The sequence below is a fragment of the Misgurnus anguillicaudatus genome, chromosome 14 (assembly GCF_027580225.2).
Source record: "Misgurnus anguillicaudatus chromosome 14, ASM2758022v2, whole genome shotgun sequence".
NCBI classification, from domain to species: Eukaryota; Metazoa; Chordata; class Actinopteri; order Cypriniformes; family Cobitidae; genus Misgurnus; species Misgurnus anguillicaudatus.
In genome coordinates, this window is record NC_073350.2 from 18,620,763 (window position 1) to 18,643,319 (window position 22,557).

At 37.0% G+C, this 22,557-nt stretch overlaps 2 protein-coding genes across 2 annotated transcripts; one reads left to right on the forward strand and one right to left on the reverse strand.

The window, feature by feature from the left end:
• Positions 1 to 10,179: 10,179 nt before the first annotated feature.
• Positions 10,180 to 13,489, forward strand: fezf2 (FEZ family zinc finger 2). Its single transcript, XM_055185211.2, has 4 exons — positions 10,180 to 11,610; positions 11,740 to 11,874; positions 11,994 to 12,126; positions 12,594 to 13,489. The coding sequence occupies exons 1-4, from the start codon at positions 10,804 to 10,806 to the stop codon at positions 12,848 to 12,850; spliced, it is 1,332 nt and encodes a 443-aa protein (XP_055041186.1). The 5' UTR covers positions 10,180 to 10,803; the 3' UTR covers positions 12,851 to 13,489.
• A 4,767-nt stretch (positions 13,490 to 18,256) lies between these two features.
• On the reverse strand, positions 18,257 to 21,344 carry cep15 (centrosomal protein 15). The gene is made up of 4 exons (XM_055184462.2): positions 21,109 to 21,344; positions 20,901 to 21,024; positions 20,665 to 20,733; positions 18,257 to 19,396 (listed from the first exon to the last, which is right to left on the reverse strand). The coding sequence occupies exons 1-4, from the start codon at positions 21,159 to 21,161 to the stop codon at positions 19,211 to 19,213; spliced, it is 432 nt and encodes a 143-aa protein (XP_055040437.2). The 5' UTR covers positions 21,162 to 21,344; the 3' UTR covers positions 18,257 to 19,210.
• Positions 21,345 to 22,557: the final 1,213 nt, after the last annotated feature.

The following is a 22,557-nucleotide window of genomic DNA, read 5'->3' on the forward strand; positions in this document are numbered from 1 at the left end:
CGCTGGAGCGCGCTGCGACACTTCGATAGCATTTAGCTTAGTCCCATTCATTCAATGGTACCAATCAGAGATAAAGTTAGAAGTGACCAAACACATCAACGTTTTTCCTATTTAAGACGAGTAGTTATACGAGCAAGTTTGGTGGTACAAAATAAAACGTAGCGCTTTTCTAAGCGGATTTAAAAGAGGAACTATATTTTATGGCGTAATAGCACTTTTGGGAGTACTTCGACTCGCCTGAAAAGTCCGCTCCCCTTCTCACTCTCATAATGGAAGAGGGAGGGTGTTACTGCGCCAAGTCGAAGTACTCCCAAAAGTGCTATTACGCCGTAAATTATAGTTCCTCTTTTAAATCTGCTTAGAAAAGCGCTACATTTTATTTTGTACCACCAAACTTGCTCGTATAACTACTCGTCTTGAATGGGAGGAACGTTGATGTGTTTGGTCGCTTCTGGCTTTGTCTCTGGATGGTGCCATTGAATGGGTGGGGCTAGGCTGGGTGCTGTCGAGGCGTCGCGGCGCGCTCCGGCGCTTGCGTGCGCGCACACAGATGATGGAGGGATGTATCAACAGTTCTTAGTTAAGGAAATAACATATTTTAATATTGAAAATGAGTAGACTATTCCTTTAATAAATTATTTTAGGAACAGGATTTTTACACCGCAACACTGGTCTTTTTTGAATGCAGTAAATAAAGTATTTTATAACAGCAACTGTAACACCAAAAATAGGAAAGAAAAAGTCTGAGATTAACATTTTGGGATTAAGTCATAGCTCATCTTCAGTGCATGTGTTCAAGGACAGAAGGAGATTTGACTGACCAAAGATGACACAAAGCAGTCCTAGGGCAGATCTTCTGAACCAGATTAACATTTTTCATATAAGATTTTCAAAACAAATCTGTCTGGTCTTCCAGACAATACATATAATACAAGGGATTAGATAATAATACTGTTACAAATTAAATGAAGATGGAATGAACTCTATCATAGCTTGCTTGAAAACAACTCTTGATAACAACCAAGGTTTTAAGAAGGAAAAATACACCTAATGTTAATAATGGACATTATTAACGTATATATCTATATTGTTAAATAATGCATAATGTTTATATTTTATTTATCTTTTGCATTCAAAATGGCATTCTTCCATTAAGAAACGTTGCACACTGATGATGTTTCTGTAATATGACTACACCGTCATCTTGTTGAATTGCATTGTATGTAGTGCCCATTGAAACATTGTTAAGTTTAACTAAGGTGAAGTGTTTCATTTAACCCCCTGGAGCACTGACTATGGGCAATAAAGCAGCACTCAGAGCAAGAGAAAGGAATGGAAAAGCTTTAACTAGATGGAAATTGCCTTTTCATCTCTTTACTCTTTCCGATCCAAACCCACAGATACAATTCGGTCTGTTCCTCATCGCAGGGGCACAGGGCAGGGAAAGACAAATGAGACAGGCCCGCTGTTAGAATATGTTCCTGTGGCCTGCCGCTGTGACCTAATTGTGGGAATGTACGCTTTCTCTGAGGTGGCACACTCGCTCTGATTCCAGCATAATCAACAGAGAAGAAAAGAAATGTTCCGTTTCCGTGTGCCGTACGACGAGACTCGGATATCATACATTTAATTTCCTCATAAATCCTGCTTCAATGCAACAATTTTGAGAGGGAGAGGACCCGGTGACAGATTAATAGGCAAGGAGATTTATTCAGGCACGATCTGAGCTGCTTTGGCTTTTAAGCCTCAATCAGGTTAGGAAATAGGAATGATAAGTGTATCCAAATAAAAGATTCTCCAATTGACCGTCGCAACAAGAACTGGCCCTAGGTTCACACTCGTATCTGCGCGGGAGAGGAGTTTGGAGACGCGCCCCGACTTCAAGCACAGCGTGTGACCTCAGAACGATTGTGTTGGGCAAATGAAAAAGAGAAATTGCAAACACAGAGACACGGAGAAAACGGCACAAGATTACGTTTGTGTGTCAACGTCGTTTTAGATTTAAACGTTTCAATTCACAGTCCACAGCGTGCATAGTTTCACCCTGCCTAGCTGAACAGATGCCATTGTGTGATGACAAGACTCACACCCAGACTACGGCCGACTGTTCTAAGACTCGGAGACGTAACCGCTTGTGTTGTTGGGGGATTTCATACCGGCTTGCATCACCAAGTAAACCCTCTAAGTAAACAGGTAGATGTCATATCACTTGAACAAGGACAATTTAAAGCCTCTTAGGTTTTTTTAAGCCCACCCACAACCGTCTTATCTCTGCATTAGGACGGGCGAACAACGGGCATGATTATTTTTGTGATCTTTTCTGCGAAATGAATAGCTTAATGTTTAAAGCAATCTCACATTATGTTCGGCTCATGGGAGCGCCGTCAGATTCAAAGTGATGGAGATCAGATGATCATCCCGCTTTAATCAGAAATGGCTCAGAGGATAAAGTGTGTCATATCTGGCCATGTAAATGGGCTTATGGGGAGATCTTAACAACAGTGACTTATCACAATCTTTTCTGTCCTTTTGGATTGGCGCATTTCAAACAACTTGATTTGTGACTCTACATTTTTCCATTAATGCGTATGAAAACCCAATAATATATTAATATCACAACAGCTGAGATGTTAAACCTGCACTCTTAAAAATGCTGGGGTTGTTTTTTGAACCCACACTTAACGATTTCCCTGTATTGTTGGCAGCACACTGGTTGCCAGCAAGTAACAGTATTTTAATTTACAGCATTGCACCAAAATTCAATATACGGCACACAAAGCAAATTACTGTATTTTTATTTACAGCATTGCACTGTAATTTAGTATACAGCACACAAAGCAAATTACTGCATTAATTTAAAGCATTGTGGGTCAAAAAGGGAAAAACCCAACCCGTTTGGTTGCAATATCAACCCAAAATGCTGGGCTATTTTAATTTATTGTTGGGTAAAATATCTAAAAACATTTTTTGGGTAACCAAAAAAAATGCCAACAAAATGGCGTTTGTTCCTTAAAAATAACCCAGCATTTTTTGATTGTGGCCATCTTGGTACATTTTTCCAGTAACGCGTATGAAAACCCAATCATATATTAATATCACAACAATTGAGATGTTAAACCTGCACTCTAAAAAATGCTGGGGTTGTTTTTTGAACCCACACTTAACAATTTCCCTGTATTGTTACAGCACAGTACTGGCAGCACATTGGTTGCTGTATTTGGATTTACAGCACTGCACTGTAATGCAATATACAGCACACAAATGCAAATTACAAATCGACTGCAACATACACTCAAATCGATTGAACATATACTGTAAAAATATTGGGTTGTTTTTAACCCAGGGCTGGGTAACTATTGGACATAACACATTTCTGGGTTAAAATGACCCAAATAATGGGTTGTTTAACCCAACTGCTGGGTTGTTTCAAAATGGTTGATTAAAAAATAACCCAGCAGTTGGGTAAAAACAACCCATTATTTGGGTCATTTTAACCCAGAAATGTGTTCTGTCCAATAGTTACCCAGCCCAATAGTAAAAACAACCCAACATTTTTTAGAGTGTACATATATATTCTCGCCTGAACTTATTTTAAAAATACATTTTGTGAACCAGAGAAAGTAATGTTGAGAAACGGCTGTATGTATCTATAAAGTTGGCTCTGTTTCAAAATTACCCAACATTTAACCCAACTAGTTGGGTTACATAAAAACTACCCAATACTGATAAAACAACCCAACAAAATAACCCAACTGGCTCAACCCAGCAGTTGGGTTGAAAAAACAACCCAACGTTTTTTAGAGTGTATTTTAATTTACAGCATTGCACTGTAATTCAATATACGGCACACAAAGCAAATTAATGTATTTTGATTTACAGCATTGTGGGTCAAACCCAACCCATTGCAATTTAGCCTATGTTGGGTTGTTTGAACCCCAAATGCTGGGTTATTTAAACATATTGTTTTCGGTGAAATATAAGCATTTTCTGGGTAACCCAACAGAATGGCGTTTGTCCCTTTTTGACCCAATGCTGGGTTGAAAATAACCCAGCATTTTTTTATTTTGGCCATCTTGCTAGGCAAATTATCATACTTTGCATTACTTACGTTTCAATTGTTCTTTTAAATAAATATGTCAAATAATCTGCTTTATAATGAAACATTGTGGATGCTCAAAAAATGCTGGGTTATTTTCAATCCAGCGTTGAGTCAAAAAGGGTCAAGCCCAGTCGTTGGGTTAAATTAACTCAGAAGTTGTTTATATTTGACCCAATAATGGGTTCAGACAACCCAGCATTTTGAATTGAAACAACCCAGCATAGGTTAAATTACAACCCAACATGCTGGGTTCATACCTTTTTTAATAACCCTAAAGTCAATGAAATGCAAGTCTGGTTTTCCAGACAAGGCTTAGCTAAAGCCAGGACTAGGCCTTAGTTCAATTAAGATGTTTAAGTATCTTTTATAAACATGTCAGAAAAAGACATTACTAGTGTGTATCTTGAGACATAATCAATGACACTGGCATATTTTAACATCTGTCAAGTTATTTTCAGTTGAGACAGCTCAAACATGTGTTTTAGTCTAGGACTAGCCTTAAGCCATGTCTGTGAAACCAAGAGATAGACTTTAAGAGCTTTACAAAGTAAACTTCATAATGTGCAATGCTCTGGAAAATTAGTAAATAAATGCTTTGCAATCTGAAAAAGTATTTTACTTTATCAAGCAATACTTGGGAATTACAAATCCATAGTGTTAAGCTGTACTTCATGCCCTCTCCACAGTGATGTCATGTGAGAGTCTGATAAGTTAAGACATTCAAACAAAGAAACACAAATATGCTTCAAATAAATTTAAAGTGGATAATCAGGCCCTTGAGAGCAATGAGCTCACATCCTCTGCATCCAATCAAATCTCCCGATTCGCATTTCTCCCTCGCTCTCATACTCATTGTTCGCTCACCCACCTGTTCTAGCCTGAAGTGAATATGTTAATGTCCAGCCTTACTCACAAGACCCATCGCCCACATCCCGAGGTCTCCACCGTCCCCATAACCCCGGAGGGGACATTCCCTTGTCCATTTTGCGGACCATATTTAATTTGGTGGACAGATGAAGGACGTGAATGGTGAATAGGAAGGTGAAGTAGGGTTACCCAGGTTGCCCTGCACCCGCGGCTTTGTCAGCCCTCCTTGTCATTGTTCTGGAGAAAGCATTCAAACCTTTTGCTCGGAGCATCAAAGGTGCAGTCGAGTCCCCCCTCGCTTTGGAAACCACTGTGCCATTCAGTGCTGACATTATGGAGAACCCACTGCACACCGACAAGGGTCAGAAAAATAGAGGCAGTTCGAATAAGCAGGAGCAAAAGTGGTTCACTCAGCACTTGAAAGAACGTTAGGACTAGAAAAGGAAAATAGAGAAGAAAGGTGCACTAAAAGACAATTTAAAAGAGAAAAGAGCTGGCTATAAGAGCATGCACTAGACACAGAGTGGTGTATGACTATGAGATGACCACACAGTCACAAAACCTATTGAGAAAATACTGGGACCATGTCAATGTTATCTATGTGTGCTATGTGTCTGTGATGCTGATAAAAGGTGATTGGACAGGCAGTGAGGTGAGCGGTGTGGAAAGTGCAGGTGAGAAACAGAGGCTTTGACAGCTGTAGGAATGCACGGAGGCTTTAGGACAGACGTCATGGCTGACAAAAGGACTCAAGACTGCACTAAAACAGCCCTTTTTTGCAGTCCACAGCAACTTACATGACAGCTTTTTCTTTTGTCATCGTTTTCTCACCAACTTTGTTGCTGGTCCATTGGTTTGTTTATGTATAAGTTTGTTTTTATTGTATAGTCCACAGAAAACTGATGTGGTGAAGTGCTGAAACTTGCTCAACTATTTGTCAAGATGTGAAAGCTTACCTGTGGATTTATGAATGTGATTAAGGGTGACAATAGTTAGTGTTTCCCTCAAATAAAAAGTGCAAACAGATGCATTTGGAAAAAAATTTCAAATGATATAAGCTGGACTTTAGTGACTTTTTTACCCCCAACACACATGTTCATGACTTCTGTTCAACACTTAATGCATTATAAGCTTAATATTAAGACTCATCTATCAGCTAGCAATATTTATTAAATAATAATAATAAACACTAAACGTGTCACACACTTGTGGCATTTTTTCAGGCACATGTAGGTGTTGTGTCATATGTTGTTTTTGCTGTGTACTATGTCATAAATTGCAATAATTGCAACATTGTATTATATTATTTACTGAATATTCATGTATAATAATAATGAAGAAAAATTAGGAAAATGATGTGTCCATGCCTGATGTTCTCATCCTCCGCAACACTTTTTGAGAACAGTTTAAGCACACATACAGAATTTTAATAAAGTTTGATTTTGAGTGACCAAGCACATGGACCAGTTACTTCAAGATGGCTACCAGGTAAGATCATTTTTTTACAGTTAATTTGAAATATTGTCTTGTCAGAATGCTTACACGACATTTTGATTATCATTACCGCAACAGATGCTTATTAAATGTTAATTTAATTAATAGAAGCATAATACTTTGATTTTAAATGCATGTGCAGAATCTCCAAATTATGTTCTTTCAGGTTTGTCATGTTATTTTGAAAACATGTCAGTGTTGATGTTTTCTGACTGTTGCGGTAATGAGATTTTTTAGGACTAATTTTTTTAATTATGTTACAAAAACTGTTAAATGATAAGTAAAAGTTTTTAAATTAATGTTACCATTTACTCCAGACTTTGTTTTTCAATGTCTGGTGGGAAAAAAGTAAATTTAAGCAATTTTTACATTTTCATGCTTGACATTTTTAAAACCAAGTTTTCGTGAGAATCACCCATATAGTGTATTATATATCGTTTATTATATTATATATAGTTTTTTGTGATTTTTCTGTTTTTACATAAAATCATCCTACATAATGTAAAGATTATTCTGTGAAAATATAACCATGATGTCTTTAATGAATATGTAAGGTCAATGTGAAATCAAATCAGAATTTGAAGCTCCTAATCGTATTGTTAGTTTATGACCCTGAATTCCACAGATAGGATCACATTTAGTAAAAACATCAGTTTTATAAAGACCATTTCCTCAAACTGAAATAATTTGAAACGAGAACCAGTGGTTCTCACTTCTTAGATATATATACACAAATGAGAGCAAAAATAAAATCCATACTTTTCATCATGACTCCTTTACTGCTTCGAGAACAGATGGACTAAAAGTTCTTTATTAATTCTGCCCCTTAATACACCTAAGGGTGGGATCCCTGCCACGATGTGTGGCAGAATGTGTCTGTGGAGGTGTGGTTGTGTCTCGATCAACCTCTACTTATCTCTCTTGTCCTGCAATTCTTATAATTAAAGTGTAACATCACTTCTTCACTTCTAACATTATTAAATTCACAGGTGCCATCATTATCATGTGTTTTAAGTTCTTTCATTTTAACTTAATTTGCAAGCCATCATGTATTAACTCCATTAAATGTTATATTAAAAGTAACACACTGTTAAAAATTTCAGTAGAAATTACAGTATTACTGGCAGCTGTTTGCCAGCAACTTACTGTAGATTTAAATTGATGTTATTTATTGGCAACAGTTTGAGGTTAAAAGTTAAATAAACATTAAACATGAACAAGTCTTTATCAACAGAATAAAACTTTACAGAATAAAACTAAAGTAAGAGCCTCATGCAAATCATTCTGTAACCAAAATATGAAGGGTAAATGAAAAAGGTTGATGAGTATTTTTTGATTCTCAGAATGCTTTGCATGAGGCTGTTATTTTATAGTTTTATTCTGTAACGACAAAAACCTGTTAATTAAACAAACTGTTGCCAATAAATAACAAATTTTCATCTACAGTTAGTTACTGTCAAACAGCTGCGTTACTACAGCAACTATTTTACTGTATAATAGATTGACCTCTGCATATGGCAGTGTAACACTTTAGTCCATATAGAATATAGGAAAAAACAATAGCAGTATAAATGCATAATCAGCAAATTGCTTACAAATTAAAATCAATTCACAAAAAATGGTTCACTGAATTACAGTAAAACAAAAGCCCCCAAAAAGTATGTCTATGCATAAATTGGCTCATGGCCAAATTTGAGATCTATATTTTGCATCTTCACTGTTCAGTTTGCCCACACAATGACATATTAGGGTTTCTTCTCCATAAGGATCAGTCTCACATTGATCACTTTTAAGAAGTCAACCATTGAGAGGCTGATCGCGTTTAAAACTTGTGCTTTTACATCGATGGCAGTCACAGTTGATGGATTATGTGTGTGAAAAAAATACATTTTATATTTAAATTATAATAGATACGTCATAAAAAATAACCTTTAAATCCTTTATATAATAATAGACACTTAGTTTTGTAATTACTTTATTTTATATGTGTATTGTTAATATAAATCAAATCGGTTTATTTCGAGTAAGCAACATACAAACACAAATGCTGTTTTTTATTTTTTTATTTTTTAAATGCCCATTTATTCCCATTACAAAATCAATTTAAAGTGCTGTATTTCGATAATTGAAGGCGATATAATACACAAGCAATTTGTCATTTAAATTGTGCTCCGTCTTTTGCATCCTGCTCAATGAAGAGGAGCGCGTCCTTTAAATGGGAATTTGAGCTAATTTCACAACGTGTTAGCGGATTGAGAATGAGGTTCCAGCAATAGGATCAATGTTTATTGTGTGGACAAGCCGGTAATTGTAGCTGAATAAACTCAAATTAGAGTTAGATCATTTACATATGATTAGAATTAGTGGAAGCAGTTTAAAGCCCTCTCTACTGCGACTGCAGGTGTGCGTAACTGGCAACTCCCTTTTGCTTGTTTTGTTTCTCAGCGAGAAATACGGGATGACAGCAAACATAACTAAACAATAAAGTAAACACAACTAATAGCAGCATTAGGCAATGAGACTAAAAACAACAGTCTATATGCAGCTGCAAAGTGTTAAAATGATGCCACAAAACCAAAGAGTATCAGTGAACCTTTTAAACGCGTAATGTGGCTTTTATAACAATTGTTTAAAGAAACAGCATAATTAGTACTATCATACTGTATGCATGTATGCTTGTAGAAGTCTGTATTCTCAACATCTCCAGACGAACCTGTATGAGCAACTTCAGCTATACTCTTCTCACAATAACCATAATCATTGTGATTGAATTTGAAAAGCTCATTTTAGGCTTTTCTGAGTAATAATTTGTTGTGAGTTTCAGGTGAATTCGTCTGCAAACAAATGAATTCAGCTAGCCCTCTTAAAAAAGACGAGAGGGCGACTGGTCATTGTAGCAAGCACACAAAACTCTGGATTCCAGCAAACTTTTATTCAGCTTTAAAAGGTTTTTTTCCCTTCATTTTGCGCTATACCTCTGGTCAGGGTAAGTCTTTTCTTCCCTCTTTTAATCCTTCCCTTTATCTGAGAAAAACACAAAACCAGGTTCCACGCAGTGCTTTAGTGGCTAAAAGTGAAAAAGGCTGAACTCTGAATCGCGCTCCAAAATTGGTTCCTCTGAATAGGTGACGGAGGAAAAACGTTTAATAGGATCCGAGGGAGGTTCTGCTCTCACAATCTGCTCTAAACAGGTGGAAATGGGACCTTCTCAATTGTACAAATAGTAAGTATAAACCAGCATGGAAAAGCAATTTTCGGCGACAAGGATTAGTAACTTGCAATGAAAATTGAAACTAGTCGGACGGTCCCCAAATCCTTCTTATTAATTCAACCTGAGCTACACATTTCCCGAGTGCTTCTAAACAAATACGTTTAATCCCAAACACGTAAAAATTTTAAATGATAGTGATACAGATTTATGTGATCACTATAAAAATAATTAATATTTATAAATAATAAAAAAAAATTAAATTGTGATAAGTGTATAATTTACCATCCCCCAAAATACCATTCAATTATAGCGAATAATAATTTAGTATAAAATCGAAATATGTATTATTATTGCTATAAAAACAAATATAATTAAAAAACTAACATGCATAATAATAATAATAATAATAATAATAATAATAATAATAATAATAATAATAATAATAAAGTAATAATAATAATGATAATAATGAAAGCTATAGGGTAGACAATATAGGGTAGTTTTAATTTACTCCATCTGCACTTCACGAATGATAAATGTGAAATGTGCTGTGGGTGTGTGACAGACGATTTGGGGCAAGAAACTTAAATAATAATCTGTAGTATCTGTCATGCAAACCACCCCCGTGGCCGTGTATAAATGAGCGGTAAGAAAGGGGACAGTTGTGGTGATGGCGTTTCCTTGTCACCCTGATAAGAGCAAGAGCAAGTGATGTCAGCTAAGTGCTCGAGACAGTGATCTCGCGCTGATGAGACGAACGACTGCGCGTAAAATGTGACAGTGCCGTCACGCAGTTATCTTTGAATACATCTGCTGTGCGCTTTGGAGAAAAAAGGTAAACTACAACATCGACTCACTGGCGTAAGTTTGCTGTAAGATTTTCGCGAGTGCTGAATAGGAATCGACTCTGGGAGGGGTTTTGTCTTATTCTCTGCTTAACGAGCTCTGTAATGTCCTGTTAATTTTGTGTGTACTAGTTAATGAGCATTAATCGGGTACCCCTGGATGCTATTGTTCTGGGGATGGCCATTTGAATGCAAATGGGTGACATTGTAAAAGCAAGGTGCTTATTAAACTGGTGCGTGTCCTGGCTTCTCTGGAATTCAGCAGGAGAGGACGGGGCGACTGGTCGATGCTCACACCAAGTTCGGTAAAAATGGCAAGTTCACTCCCTCTGGAGACAGTTATGTCCTGCCCGAGACTAGACGACAGGAGCGGGGCCACGGCGGCACCCAAGTCCCTGGCTTTTTCCATAGACAGAATCATGTCCAAGACTTCGGAACCGAAAGGCGCAACGGACCAGCGCAGAGGACTGGAGGGATCAGAAGGGAAGAAGACGGTCGGCTTGTGTACTCCCATTCCCTGCATGATCCCATTACAGCCGTTCAGCTACGACCTACAGGCCAAGGCTTTAATGAACTATTCCGAGTTTTGGAAAGTTAATTTCAGGGGAGCTCTTTGCACTTCGGCGGCGATGTGTAAAGCCAATTGCGGCGTCTGCAGCAAAACGGATTCAAGCGTAAAGCACTCGGTGTTGCCAGGAACAAGGGTCATCAAACCCCAGGTTATACATCAAGCGCTGACCATGCCCACCAACGGATCGTTGTGTTATTTCAATTATCTGGACTCTGCTTATCATCAGTCCGAGTTACTGCACGGACATTTACTTTCCTCGGCGATTGCGAACTCACAAGCACAAGCCATAAGCGCGCACCAGAAGCTCCTCTTGTTGGAGAACGCGAAACTTGCGTGCGTTTCACCCGAAAAATTCCCCACACCCCAATACCCACATAAAGAGCACCTGCCTGGACAGTTGGACCAGATAGTTCGGGATAATCACAATTTGACGGAGAAGAATGGAGTGAAAGCGCATAGTAAAACCAATAACTGTTCTGCTGACGGGAAACCCAAGAACTTCACCTGTGAAGTTTGTGGAAAGGTAAATTGTGGAATGCATGTGTTGTAAAGATGTACAGGAGAATGCATGTTAAATAATGTACAAAAAGTGTACATTTGCATTTAATCAGAGCTTATAAATAATATTATACTTTTATTTATTTTTGTCCAGGTTTTCAATGCGCACTATAACCTCACGCGTCACATGCCGGTACACACAGGCGCAAGACCGTTTGTGTGTAAAGTATGTGGGAAAGGTTTCCGCCAGGCAAGCACATTGTGTAGACATAAAATTATTCATACACAGGTGAGTAAACGCACACATTTTATTTGAATTTTATTGTCATAATTTTTGCTATATTACAAACAGTCTTAAGATTTATATGATTTATTTGCCTAAGCGACATTTTATGATTTTATACACAGGAGAAACCTCATAAATGTAACCAGTGTGGAAAGGCTTTCAACAGAAGCTCGACGTTAAACACACACATACGAATTCACGCCGGATATAAACCATTCATCTGTGAATTCTGTGGAAAGGGATTTCATCAAAAAGGTATGACATTCTAATATTGAAATAGCATAAAATACATTAAATATAGCAAAAATAAATAAATAAAATCGAAAGCGCTTCTTTTAATTTGCCTACAAACCTGAGTAGAAATTTATGTATCTGCCTTAGAAGACCAAAGCATTGAGTTTATATGAAATCAATGTAAACCTTATTTGTTACTCGTGACTACTTACTCTGACAACATTTTTGCATTTCATATGGGTCAAGACACAGACCTTTCCCTTCTTTGTACGTCGACAGTCCTCGACTGTTTTGGCTTTGAAATTAACAAAGTTTGACAACTCTTGACTTCAACATGCAAAGTACTGATTAAAGAAGGCTTGGAAATGAACCCCTTCTGTTAAATGTAACTTAATTGTGAACCGTTGACCTTTTTTGGAAAAAAAAACCTTTCTGCTCTCTTCTTTGAAAATGTTTTCACTTACATTTTGTTTTCATTTTTTTTTCAGGGAATTACAAGAATCACAAACTGACGCACAGTGGCGAGAAACAGTACAAATGTTCAATTTGTAGCAAAGCCTTCCATCAGATCTATAACCTCACATTTCACATGCATACGCACAACGACAAGAAGCCTTTTACCTGTGGAACATGCGGGAAAGGTTTCTGCAGGAACTTTGACCTAAAAAAGCACATACGGAAACTACACGATAATGCCAACTGTTTATCTGTCGGAAATGATTCTTCCAGAGGACACCAGAACTGAGACAGCTTTTAAATGAACTTGGACAACTGATGAACCACATGATATTTGTGAACAACTTCCATTGAACGAAGATAAACGAGGCGGGAGAAATCACATCATCGAGGAATTGTACATAAACCAGAATAAAATATTATTTAATAAACACCCTGCCACACGGGGCTATCAAGCAATTATTTGTAGATTAGATTAAAACAAAATTGTTTTATAAATAAATGCAACATATGTGTAAAAAATTGTTTGATAAATTTGTAAAATTGCTGACATGTGTTGACGCAGTAAAGCGAATATAAAATAAAATCGTAATACTGTCACAGTGTGTTTTTATTCGGAAATGTTTTAAAATATGTGGAAAAAAATATTTTTGGCTTCCAAAATGTTTTTTAATAATTCGATAATTTTCCTTAAATTTTTTTGTTGCTATTTTGTTGGATACTGGGACTGTGAAGTTTTAGTTTAAATTTGTATTCATAAACAAAAATAGAGTTTATCATATAAAACACGTTAAAAACCGTATGCATTACATACACAAAACAATAAGTATGCTGATAATTTCAAACAATAAATAGCCACAAACTATTGATCTAACGCATAAAACCCTTCAGTCCACATTATAATCTCATAATGACATGTCTGGTGGAGTTCAAAGCCTGTGGTTTCATTTAGATATTCGATACAAGACTCTGCCTCTGTGACCGTACACTTGACTTCAGTTTAATGGCTCAAATTATCAGATAAAACATGGACTCTTGAAAGCCTATTACGTTAATCAACTAAAGAGCCTCATGGGAAGCGTCGGCGCATCAAGTCGTGTTCATCAGAAGGTGGAAAATGGACTGCACTTCTCCCACATCTCCTCATCATTGCAACTTTAATAAACAATCATGTATTCTGCTCACGGATCCTGGAACAATATTATCCTTACACGCTATCAGAAATTTTGATGAGACAAGCGCGTGATCTCAAATCTCTGTCTCCCAATTACAGCCCAATTAGCAATTATGCCCATGTCTTGGGACCAAGAGGAAGACTAATATTGCTAGTTGACTGGTCTATTCAACTCCTTAGAGGCAAAATCCCAAAAATGTGTTTAAACAGAAGTGTCTTTATTTCATTCAACTGCATGGAATATAGGCGTGATTTTATGAAACTGCAATCATGTTTCAATAAGCATAACCATGTCTCGAGAGCTTTACAAACTGCTATACATTGCATTGCCTACATTTTACATAGGTTACTGATTAAAATTTAAAGCGTATTTAATTAATAGTGTAAACTTTTTTATCAAAAAGTATACAATTTTAAAATAAACTACAAAAACATATTTTTGTTGTATAATTTTTAATGTAGCATATTTTGGGCGATTTGAAATGCAGAATACATTAATTAAATTTGTAATTATTTTTATGTGGAGATCATTTTATTATATGGCCTATATAGGGAACAGCAACATTTAATACACGAATATATTTTATGCTACCTTGAATAAGAAATAATCGGCGTTTAAATAAAAAAAAAACGGTTTATTGCTAAAAATGTTTTACACTCGTACATAATACGACCATATTGCACGCTTGACTAGTTAAAATTAAACATATGTCATAATTCTTTTACAAACGACTGCTGTGCGGATGGACTGATATTTAACATGTCGTGACACCTAAAAAGATAAACTGAAAGATCAGAGTAAAACATTACTGGTTGTGAAGAGGTCTGGGAAAATACTAATGTGGGCGGGTCTCACCAAAAGACATGTTTGTGTGGGGTACAAAAATCCCTTTTGTGCAAAGCTGCCTATCTTGCCTATAGTGCCTAAAAAAGATTGCGGTGAAGAAAACAACCTAAAGGCAGTCTCGTTGGCCTTTTTTCCGCACTTACCTCTCAAACATCTGAGCAACCAGCTTTGCTTCTAGAAACATGTTAATTGACAACGGAGCTCATTACTGCATGCACATGTAACGCGGCGAGAGGGATTATAGGGACAAGAGCGCATTAATGAACTGTCAGCGGCGGAGAGCATGTACGCGACAGAGATCAGCCGAAATTGAGGCATTTACGAGCGACAAAAGCCCGGTTGAGACAGGAAGAAAAGAAGACCCAGACTTTTGTTTGGTCAACTCAATTGATTGTAAATGGAAGATTAACGGGGGTAGCGTCAGCATTTTTAAGGAGGCGAGGACGAAAAGGCCCCAATTAAATGCACCAAATGTTAACTGCGTCGTTTCTCTCAGTTTAGCCCAAATGAAATTCTAATTAAACCGTCCTCCTTCCCATCGTTTTGGAAAGCAATTTCTATCCCAGTTGGAGAAGAGCGGGCTAGTTGTAGTACTTGTTAAGAGAACCATTGCTTCTTGGCACAAAGCGCCCGCAAGGCGCATTGTAGCGCGCCAAGGGGAAAGTTAATGAGCGTCAGGCGCGCGCTCTTTGGATTCGTTCCTACCGAACTGCGTTGGAAAGACAGCCGCGGCCAAGGGACCGCATGGTGTTCCGTACACGTATTGATGTCCAAGATGATAATGATAAAGGAGGTCGACCTGACAATATTGCTCGGGCAGGCTGTGAATATTCATTCAAGGAATAATTAAGACTACAAATAAATTGACAGAAGAAAATCACAAAAACCTGTGAGTGCATAACCCCACACCATATACGTTGTCAAGAGATATACATTCACTCAAAAAATGGCTGGGTTATTTTTGACCCATAATGAGAAAATATTGGACAGAACACACTGCTGGGTTAAAATGGACCCAATGCCCAACTTTAACCCATGGTTGCATAACATCAACCCAACATTGCCTACTATGCGAAATGAGTGAAAACCTCAGTATGCATAGAGTTTATGAAAAATACCCAGATGCTGTACTGGCTCTGCTGAGATTACTCAGTAGGCCTATGCATCTGATAAACAATTTTCTATCCCATGAGGCCACGCGAGCTGAGGAGCCACCAAATTAAACTCTTAATAAATAAAAGATATACTGGAAAACTGTGAGCTGGGCGACTTTTTTCAAGTAAGTTAAGAGATATAAATACCAAGAAATATGGTTATTTTGGTTATGCAAAACACCTAAGTTATTTCCTCTTCTTGTTAGTGTGTCATAGGTGAATGAATAAACAGGTCACATAACAATGAAAACATGGTTGATGTAGTATGTTCAGAAAGCAAGATATAACTTTTCTCCAAAAAGTTGTTGTCAACTGATATTTTTAAGTTTTTTTTAAGGCAGCATGAACACAGCGTGAACCAACAAATCTTTTTTTACAGTGTAAGCTACAGAATTTAGGACACAGGAATAGGCTTGATGTGTACAGATTCACATTCCTAAACATTTGGGCTCAGACATTACCCACGCAGCCCCCACTAGGCCCTGAGTGGCAGCGGTGCCCCCTTTACAGGGTTTGGTCTGATCGTCAAGGGCACGCTCAGAGAAGGAGCTTTATTGCTTTAAGGTGTCGAGGCAGCCGAATGGTAGCGGAGTGCGGGGACTCTGCCTCGCCGGAATCACATCAATGTCAGTCTCGGGTATGACCTCCATTCAGAGGCGGTCTTTAAGGCTTCAGGCCACGCAGCTGAAGGGGACCTTCTGTCCCCTCGCCCAACACTTTACTCGCAGTCTTTTAAAGAGACGAAGGTCTCAAACAATCTGTTCCAGATTCAGCAATCTTAGTAGACTGTTGTACAAATATAAATGCAGACCAAACATGGACAAAAGAAAACCCCTAAAGGAATTTGGGGACTAATCAGCAGAATTCCAACAGATATGTTTAATTTGCTGTATTGGTTCTATTGAAGCCTGACCTCAAATCAGTGTCATTGTTTGTCAGGATCAGTAAATCTGGGATGTCCGGTGCTAATCTTTTGACCTAGGATGCCCCTTTAGGACAATCTCCACTCCCAGTTTCCCACTGGATGGGTCTTAATTAACTCAGACCAAAATCCTGCTGTTAAGCTGGGACTCTCGTCAATACACCAAGTTTGAATGCAAAGGATTTGATATAGAGTGATGTCACTGACTCATTCCTTAAAACGTTTACTCAATTTGGAAATATGGTATGCCCCTTGTTAAAAATATTTAGTGTTATATTAGGTGACCAAAGGCACTGCAACCCAACAAACATATGCCAAATTACACAAATAGACACACATACTTGATGGAGTGGATGTTTTGACTACTTGGATTGAATGGTTCCTATGAGGAAAGGAGGAAAATAACTATATCGAAACTCAAAATCAATACATATAAGAAAGAACAAAAACACATCAACACTAGTGCTGCAATAGCAGTTTCAAGAATGGAGAGAATTCCCTAACAGGCTCCTGAGCAAAAGCTATTTGTGTTTAAGTGCACTACATTTACAAGCTTTAGTTATGAAAAACACTTTTGGGAGCAATGGGTGGTATGTTTTGAGGCAGAGAGAAAAAATATTTATAGGGTTTGTAGAGATACAAATATTATGGAACATTCAAGGTGCCCATATTCAAAATACTATACTAATTTTGCAATAAAACTCATGCAGTATGTTTATACAGCCACAACAAATGGACTATCAGCCACAGCTTCAGCTATATCACTTTCAAAGATGTAAGGCATTATCACCAAGAGATGAACTGGGTTTTGTTAGCTTACGATAATGCTCTGAAGATCTGGCTGATGGCCAGGCCCAGCTATAACATTTGGCCTTGGCTTGTGCCGGGTCTCTGACAGCCTCAGTTGGCAGTGGTGTCTGTAGCCAATTCACCTTGGGGCGTTCTCCATTAGAATGCATAATGCAGAGCTAGTCATTTGGAAAGGCTCCAGATCGTGCTCTTCAAAATCCTTTTGGATAATTTGCTGTCTTGCCCTCCACCCACACCCAGAACTCTCCACCCTTCTGCAGTCGACACTCCCCCCAACTGGAACCCTTGACTGGTACCCTGACCTCAGGGGCAAGAGTCCCAGCTGAGAAGGAAGGGCAGCTGCCAACCACCACCTCTTCAACCCTGACCATCCAGATGATCGCGTTTGTCAAGCCGCCACTCCGTGTCACCCTGCACTGGTTTGATCATCCAATTAGGCTGGGGTCTGCCATCTTTCCCTCAACAGTGAGACCGATATAAAACGGTGACAAAATATAAAAAAGAAACAAGTGAAGATATAAAGCAGAAGGAGGAATAAAGAGATTTTCTTTTTTATCAAATTTTGATGTATACATACTTAAAATGGCTGGGTTATTTTTAACCCATGCTGGGTAAACAATGACCCAATGTTCGGTTGTTGTTATGCAACCATTGGTTATAATAACAAAGCAAGCTGGGCTAAAACAGCATTGGGTCAATTTTAACCCAGCAAGGGTCAAAAATAACCCAGCTATTTTTAGAGTGTAGTAATATACAGGACTTAATCTATTTAGATATTAATCAAGATGTTAACAGCAAATGTGGCATTTATTACATCCATATTCATTAAACCAGCAACCTAAATGAGTAAAAGCACTAGCACAAAAGCAAGTCTAATCAATAACCAAAATGTATTCAAAGTTCTAGTCAACTTAACACTCATAAGAACTTTAAGTGGCCGACCCTTCAATAAAGAGACAATACAATAGCAATTATCATGAAGATAGTTGAAGTTCTCAGAGAGGCTTTGCGTAATGGCAGTCATGACCTCATTTTTACTTAGAACGTTCAAAAGCTGTCCACATTTGCAAATGTAAATTTGAAAATATTCAAGAGGACCATAGTAATCTTCAAGCTAAATATGCAAGTAGGTCTATATCATTTATTGGGACTTTTTTTTTACCAGGGCCCACAAAGCCCAATGAAGCTATAGCCTAGCTTCAGTTATTTGGTAGTGCAGGAATATGGGGAAATAAAAATATGATAATTGCTTGAAAGCTTTTCTTGAAAACAAACTTTGTAATTTTATAGATACCTTTTCCGCTTTTCACTTAAAGGAAACAAGAAACCTAAATCTAATTTTAATGACTACCAATTTGGTTAAGATGGTATGAAGAGACAAAAAGATGCTTAGTTTTCTTTTAATAATAGATAATGATAAATATGATCCTGATTTTTGAAATGTATTGCTTTCTATGAACAGAACAAAATTTTACTAGCATTGCTACAAAAAGTATAGTCAGTACTGCCCCCATGTGGACATACTAATAAAAAAATCCATATCATACAGCATTAAAGTGAACACATTTATAAAACTATGCATGCATGTATTTCTGTGTAGTCTGTTACTAATTCTACTTTAATATATATTGTATATTTATTATGTTGAATAACTATGAAATCTTTTATGTATTTTAATGTTTTTTTTTAACAGATACATTTGCAAAGAAATTGTAAATCATTTTTAAAACTTGAATTATAAGTTATTTTCTAGGTTTGGGTCGAGGGGGCTTACTCCTGCTATGTACAGGTGAGAAATGTTGTTGCCCCAATATCAGTCTCTCTTGTCCCAATGGTGTTCCGGTCTCACTAACCGGAGCCTTTCCTTCACCCAACAAATACTGCTCCCATTCCGGCAGTTTCTGTTCGACTGAAGCCCAATAACGAGTCTATAATAGGACCAAAAAACACAGATATGCTGTTCAAATATTTACATCTTTTTTCATCCCAATATCCTGGGTAGAGGTAAAAGACCTACGCTGTCATCTAAAAACTATAGCAGGTCCCTTTATAAAATGTAGGCTATGTATAAAATCCATACATTTTATTTTTGATTTATCATTGATGATCATGATCATGATCAGTACACCACTGTACAGAAGATGCTGATGGCACTATTTAGACATTTACCTGCTTTTTAGTAAAACACTGCTTTAAATGCATTCTTTTACTATGTGTGTAGAAGTTACAGTTAACACTGAGAAACAATAGGTGGGTGATTCTCACGAAAACTTGGTTTTAAAAATGTCAAGCATGAAAATGTAAAAATTGCTTAAATTTACTTTTTTTCACACCAGACATTGAAAAACAAAGTCTGGAGTAAATGGGAACATTAATTTAAAAACTTTTACTTATCATTTAACACTTTTTGTAACATAATTTAAAAAATTAGTCCTAAAAAATCTCATTACCGCAACAGTCAGAAAACATCAACACTGACATATTTTCAAAATGACATGACAAACCTGAAAGAACATTATTTGGAGATTCTGCACATGCATTTAAAATCAAAGTATTATGCTTCTATTAATTAAATTAACCTTTAATAAGCATCTGTTGCGGTAATGATAATCAAAATGTTGTGTAAGCATTCTGACAAGACAATATTTCAAATTAACTGTAAAAAAATGATCTTACCTGGTAGCCATCTTGAAGTAACTGGTCCATGTGCTTGGTTACTCAAAATCAAACTTTATTAAAATTCTGTATGTGTGCTTAAACTGTTCTCAAAAAGTGTTGCGGAGGATGAGAACATCAGGCATGGACACATCATTTTCCTAATTTTTCTTCATTATTATTATACATGAATATTCAGTAAATATTTTTTCTGTCATCTAAAGCAGTCTAGCAAAACATCCATTTATTTGTTTTTCTTAATATTTTTGTGTTAATTTGATTAAATTACAACATAACGCATGTTCAAACACAGCCGGACACATTGCGGTAATGAGAATTTCAGCAGAAAATGAGATAAAATTTACAATTATACATTCTTAAGTTGAAATCACACATTGTGCAAGGTAGAACACAGTATTGTGTTAATTCTGATGCTTTTTAATGTTACTATATTACACATTTTAAAGCTAAAATCATTAGTGCCGTGGTGTTTCAATGGTTTCGTGAGAGTCACCCAGGTACATAAAATAAGTTCCAGTACCTCAAGGTGTATAATATCCGGATGCAGGAGCTGTCTTGTATGAAGTTTCTTTTCAACATCCTCCAAGTCCTATAACCCACATCAATACAAACATATTAAGCCTAAATCACATGAAGATGCTGAAGATCCAAAGTTGCTGCTTTAACCTGTGCTACCGTATAATAACTCTAAATATTTAAAGTTATGACAATTATGTTAAGACAGTAAGATGCATTTTTGACAGACTATAAGTTTACCTTAAGTATCTGAGCATTTCTCGTGCTCGCAGCTCGAGACCTCAGACGTTGCTGTTTCTTTTTAGTCTTATGTTGTTCATAGAGCGCTTCCATCTGCTGTAGCAATAATGCTCGTCTCTCCAATCTACATAAACAATGTTAACGTCATTAAATCAAGTCAAGAAATAAAACGTCATTTAACTTACATTTAAAATAAACAGGGACTCACATATCTTCATGTTTCTTGCTCAGTTCAAATTCTTCGTGTGCGTCTGAATCCATGGATCAGCTGTTTCAAAGGAGATTAACTCTGTCAAATGAGTAAAATGACCTCAACTGGCAAGTCTGAATTTAGCAAGAATAAAATCCCTAATAAATCCAAACAAAACCATGACTACGTTATCAAAACAAGCAATAGCTTTAACCATGCTGCCATCCGAAAACAAAGAGGCGTATTCTAATTCATGCTGCGAAGACCGATCGACGTATGACATCAAAGTAGCGCGACAGTGACATACAAGCACAGTTTCTCGCGTTACTTTGATTTCATCTGGTGATCCATTTGCGCAGCGCTTCATGACCTAACCATGGCCGTTTCTTAATCGGAAGGCTGCGGCCTCCGGAGGTCGCATATGCAGGCTGCATTAGTCATCACGCCTGGTTTATTTAAGTTAACTGAGGAATACATTCGCAAGTCATATGCATATTACAACAATTCACGATTAAGTGAGAATAACAGTCAACTTTATAATTGTCAATATTCTAAAATAAGGCAGACTTTATGACGTATGCAGCATACAAATGCGACCTCCGGAGGCTGCAGCCTTTGGATTGAGAAACGGCCCATGGCTCGCACCTACACTGCGGAAATGAGAGATTACCAGCAAAATATTGGGTTATGTGCGCCATCTACTGGTGGGAAGAATAGACGGCACATTTAATAAAAAGGGCTTTTCTAAACATAATTGAGAATTTGTTCAGCTCATTTGTCCCAGAGGGTTTAATGTTATTAAAATAATTATTTATATCTATTCTCAATATGTAAACATACATTCAAAAACTGTTTATTATATCTGTTTAGAGTTTTTAACATTTCTTTGCAAGATTCAGACATATTTTCACTTTTATAGAGTTATACGTTTTATCAAATGAATTAACTAAAGAATACATAAAGATTTTTAATAAAGATCAAGATATGATCTGAACTGTCAGTTGTACAGCCTTAAATCAATCCTGTCAAGTTGAAACTGAAAATAAAAGCCAGCAGAGATTGTTCTAGAGTTCATTCAGGTTGCCATGCCTTGCTTTTTTAACCAACATCTTTCACACAACAATCTTATTTTTTCCATATGAATAAAATAAAAAACAATCAGCTATTGTAATGCCGATTATTTAAGAAATGTCCATACGGAGCAAAGTTTTTTTAGTTAGCGCTAAGGCAACATGACAAAAGAATAAGACATTTCATTTATTTAAGGAAAGTTAACCTGAAGGAACAGTTAAAAGTGGATCTCCCAGAGAGTCCTTTAGTAGAGAAACAGTCAGGTGCCCTTCTTCTGTTTTGCTTGATCATTTGCTGACCAAGGCAGGGGTCAGAATGCAGACCTTATAAAAGGTGGAGCAAAACCAAACCAGCATGTGTGTACTGATACATTATTGTGCTAAATGTAAAAGGGAA

Excerpts from the sequence above, each read along its gene's own strand:
- fezf2 (XM_055185211.2), top strand. The coding sequence starts at position 10,804 with ATGCTCACACCAAGTTCGGTAAAAATGGCAAGTTCACTCCCTCTGGAG. Across the intron at positions 11,611-11,739 it reads CCTGTGAAGTTTGTGGAAAG|GTTTTCAATGCGCACTATAA; the intron begins GTAAATTGTGGA and ends ATTTTTGTCCAG. Across the intron at positions 11,875-11,993 it reads ATAAAATTATTCATACACAG|GAGAAACCTCATAAATGTAA; the intron begins GTGAGTAAACGC and ends TTTTATACACAG.
- cep15 (XM_055184462.2), bottom strand. The coding sequence starts at position 21,161 with ATGGATTCAGACGCACACGAAGAATTTGAACTGAGCAAGAAACATGAA. Across the intron at positions 20,734-20,900 it reads GAAATGCTCAGATACTTAAG|GACTTGGAGGATGTTGAAAA; the intron begins GTAAACTTATAG and ends TGTGGGTTATAG. Across the intron at positions 19,397-20,664 it reads CGGATATTATACACCTTGAG|ACTCGTTATTGGGCTTCAGT; the intron begins GTACTGGAACTT and ends GTCCTATTATAG.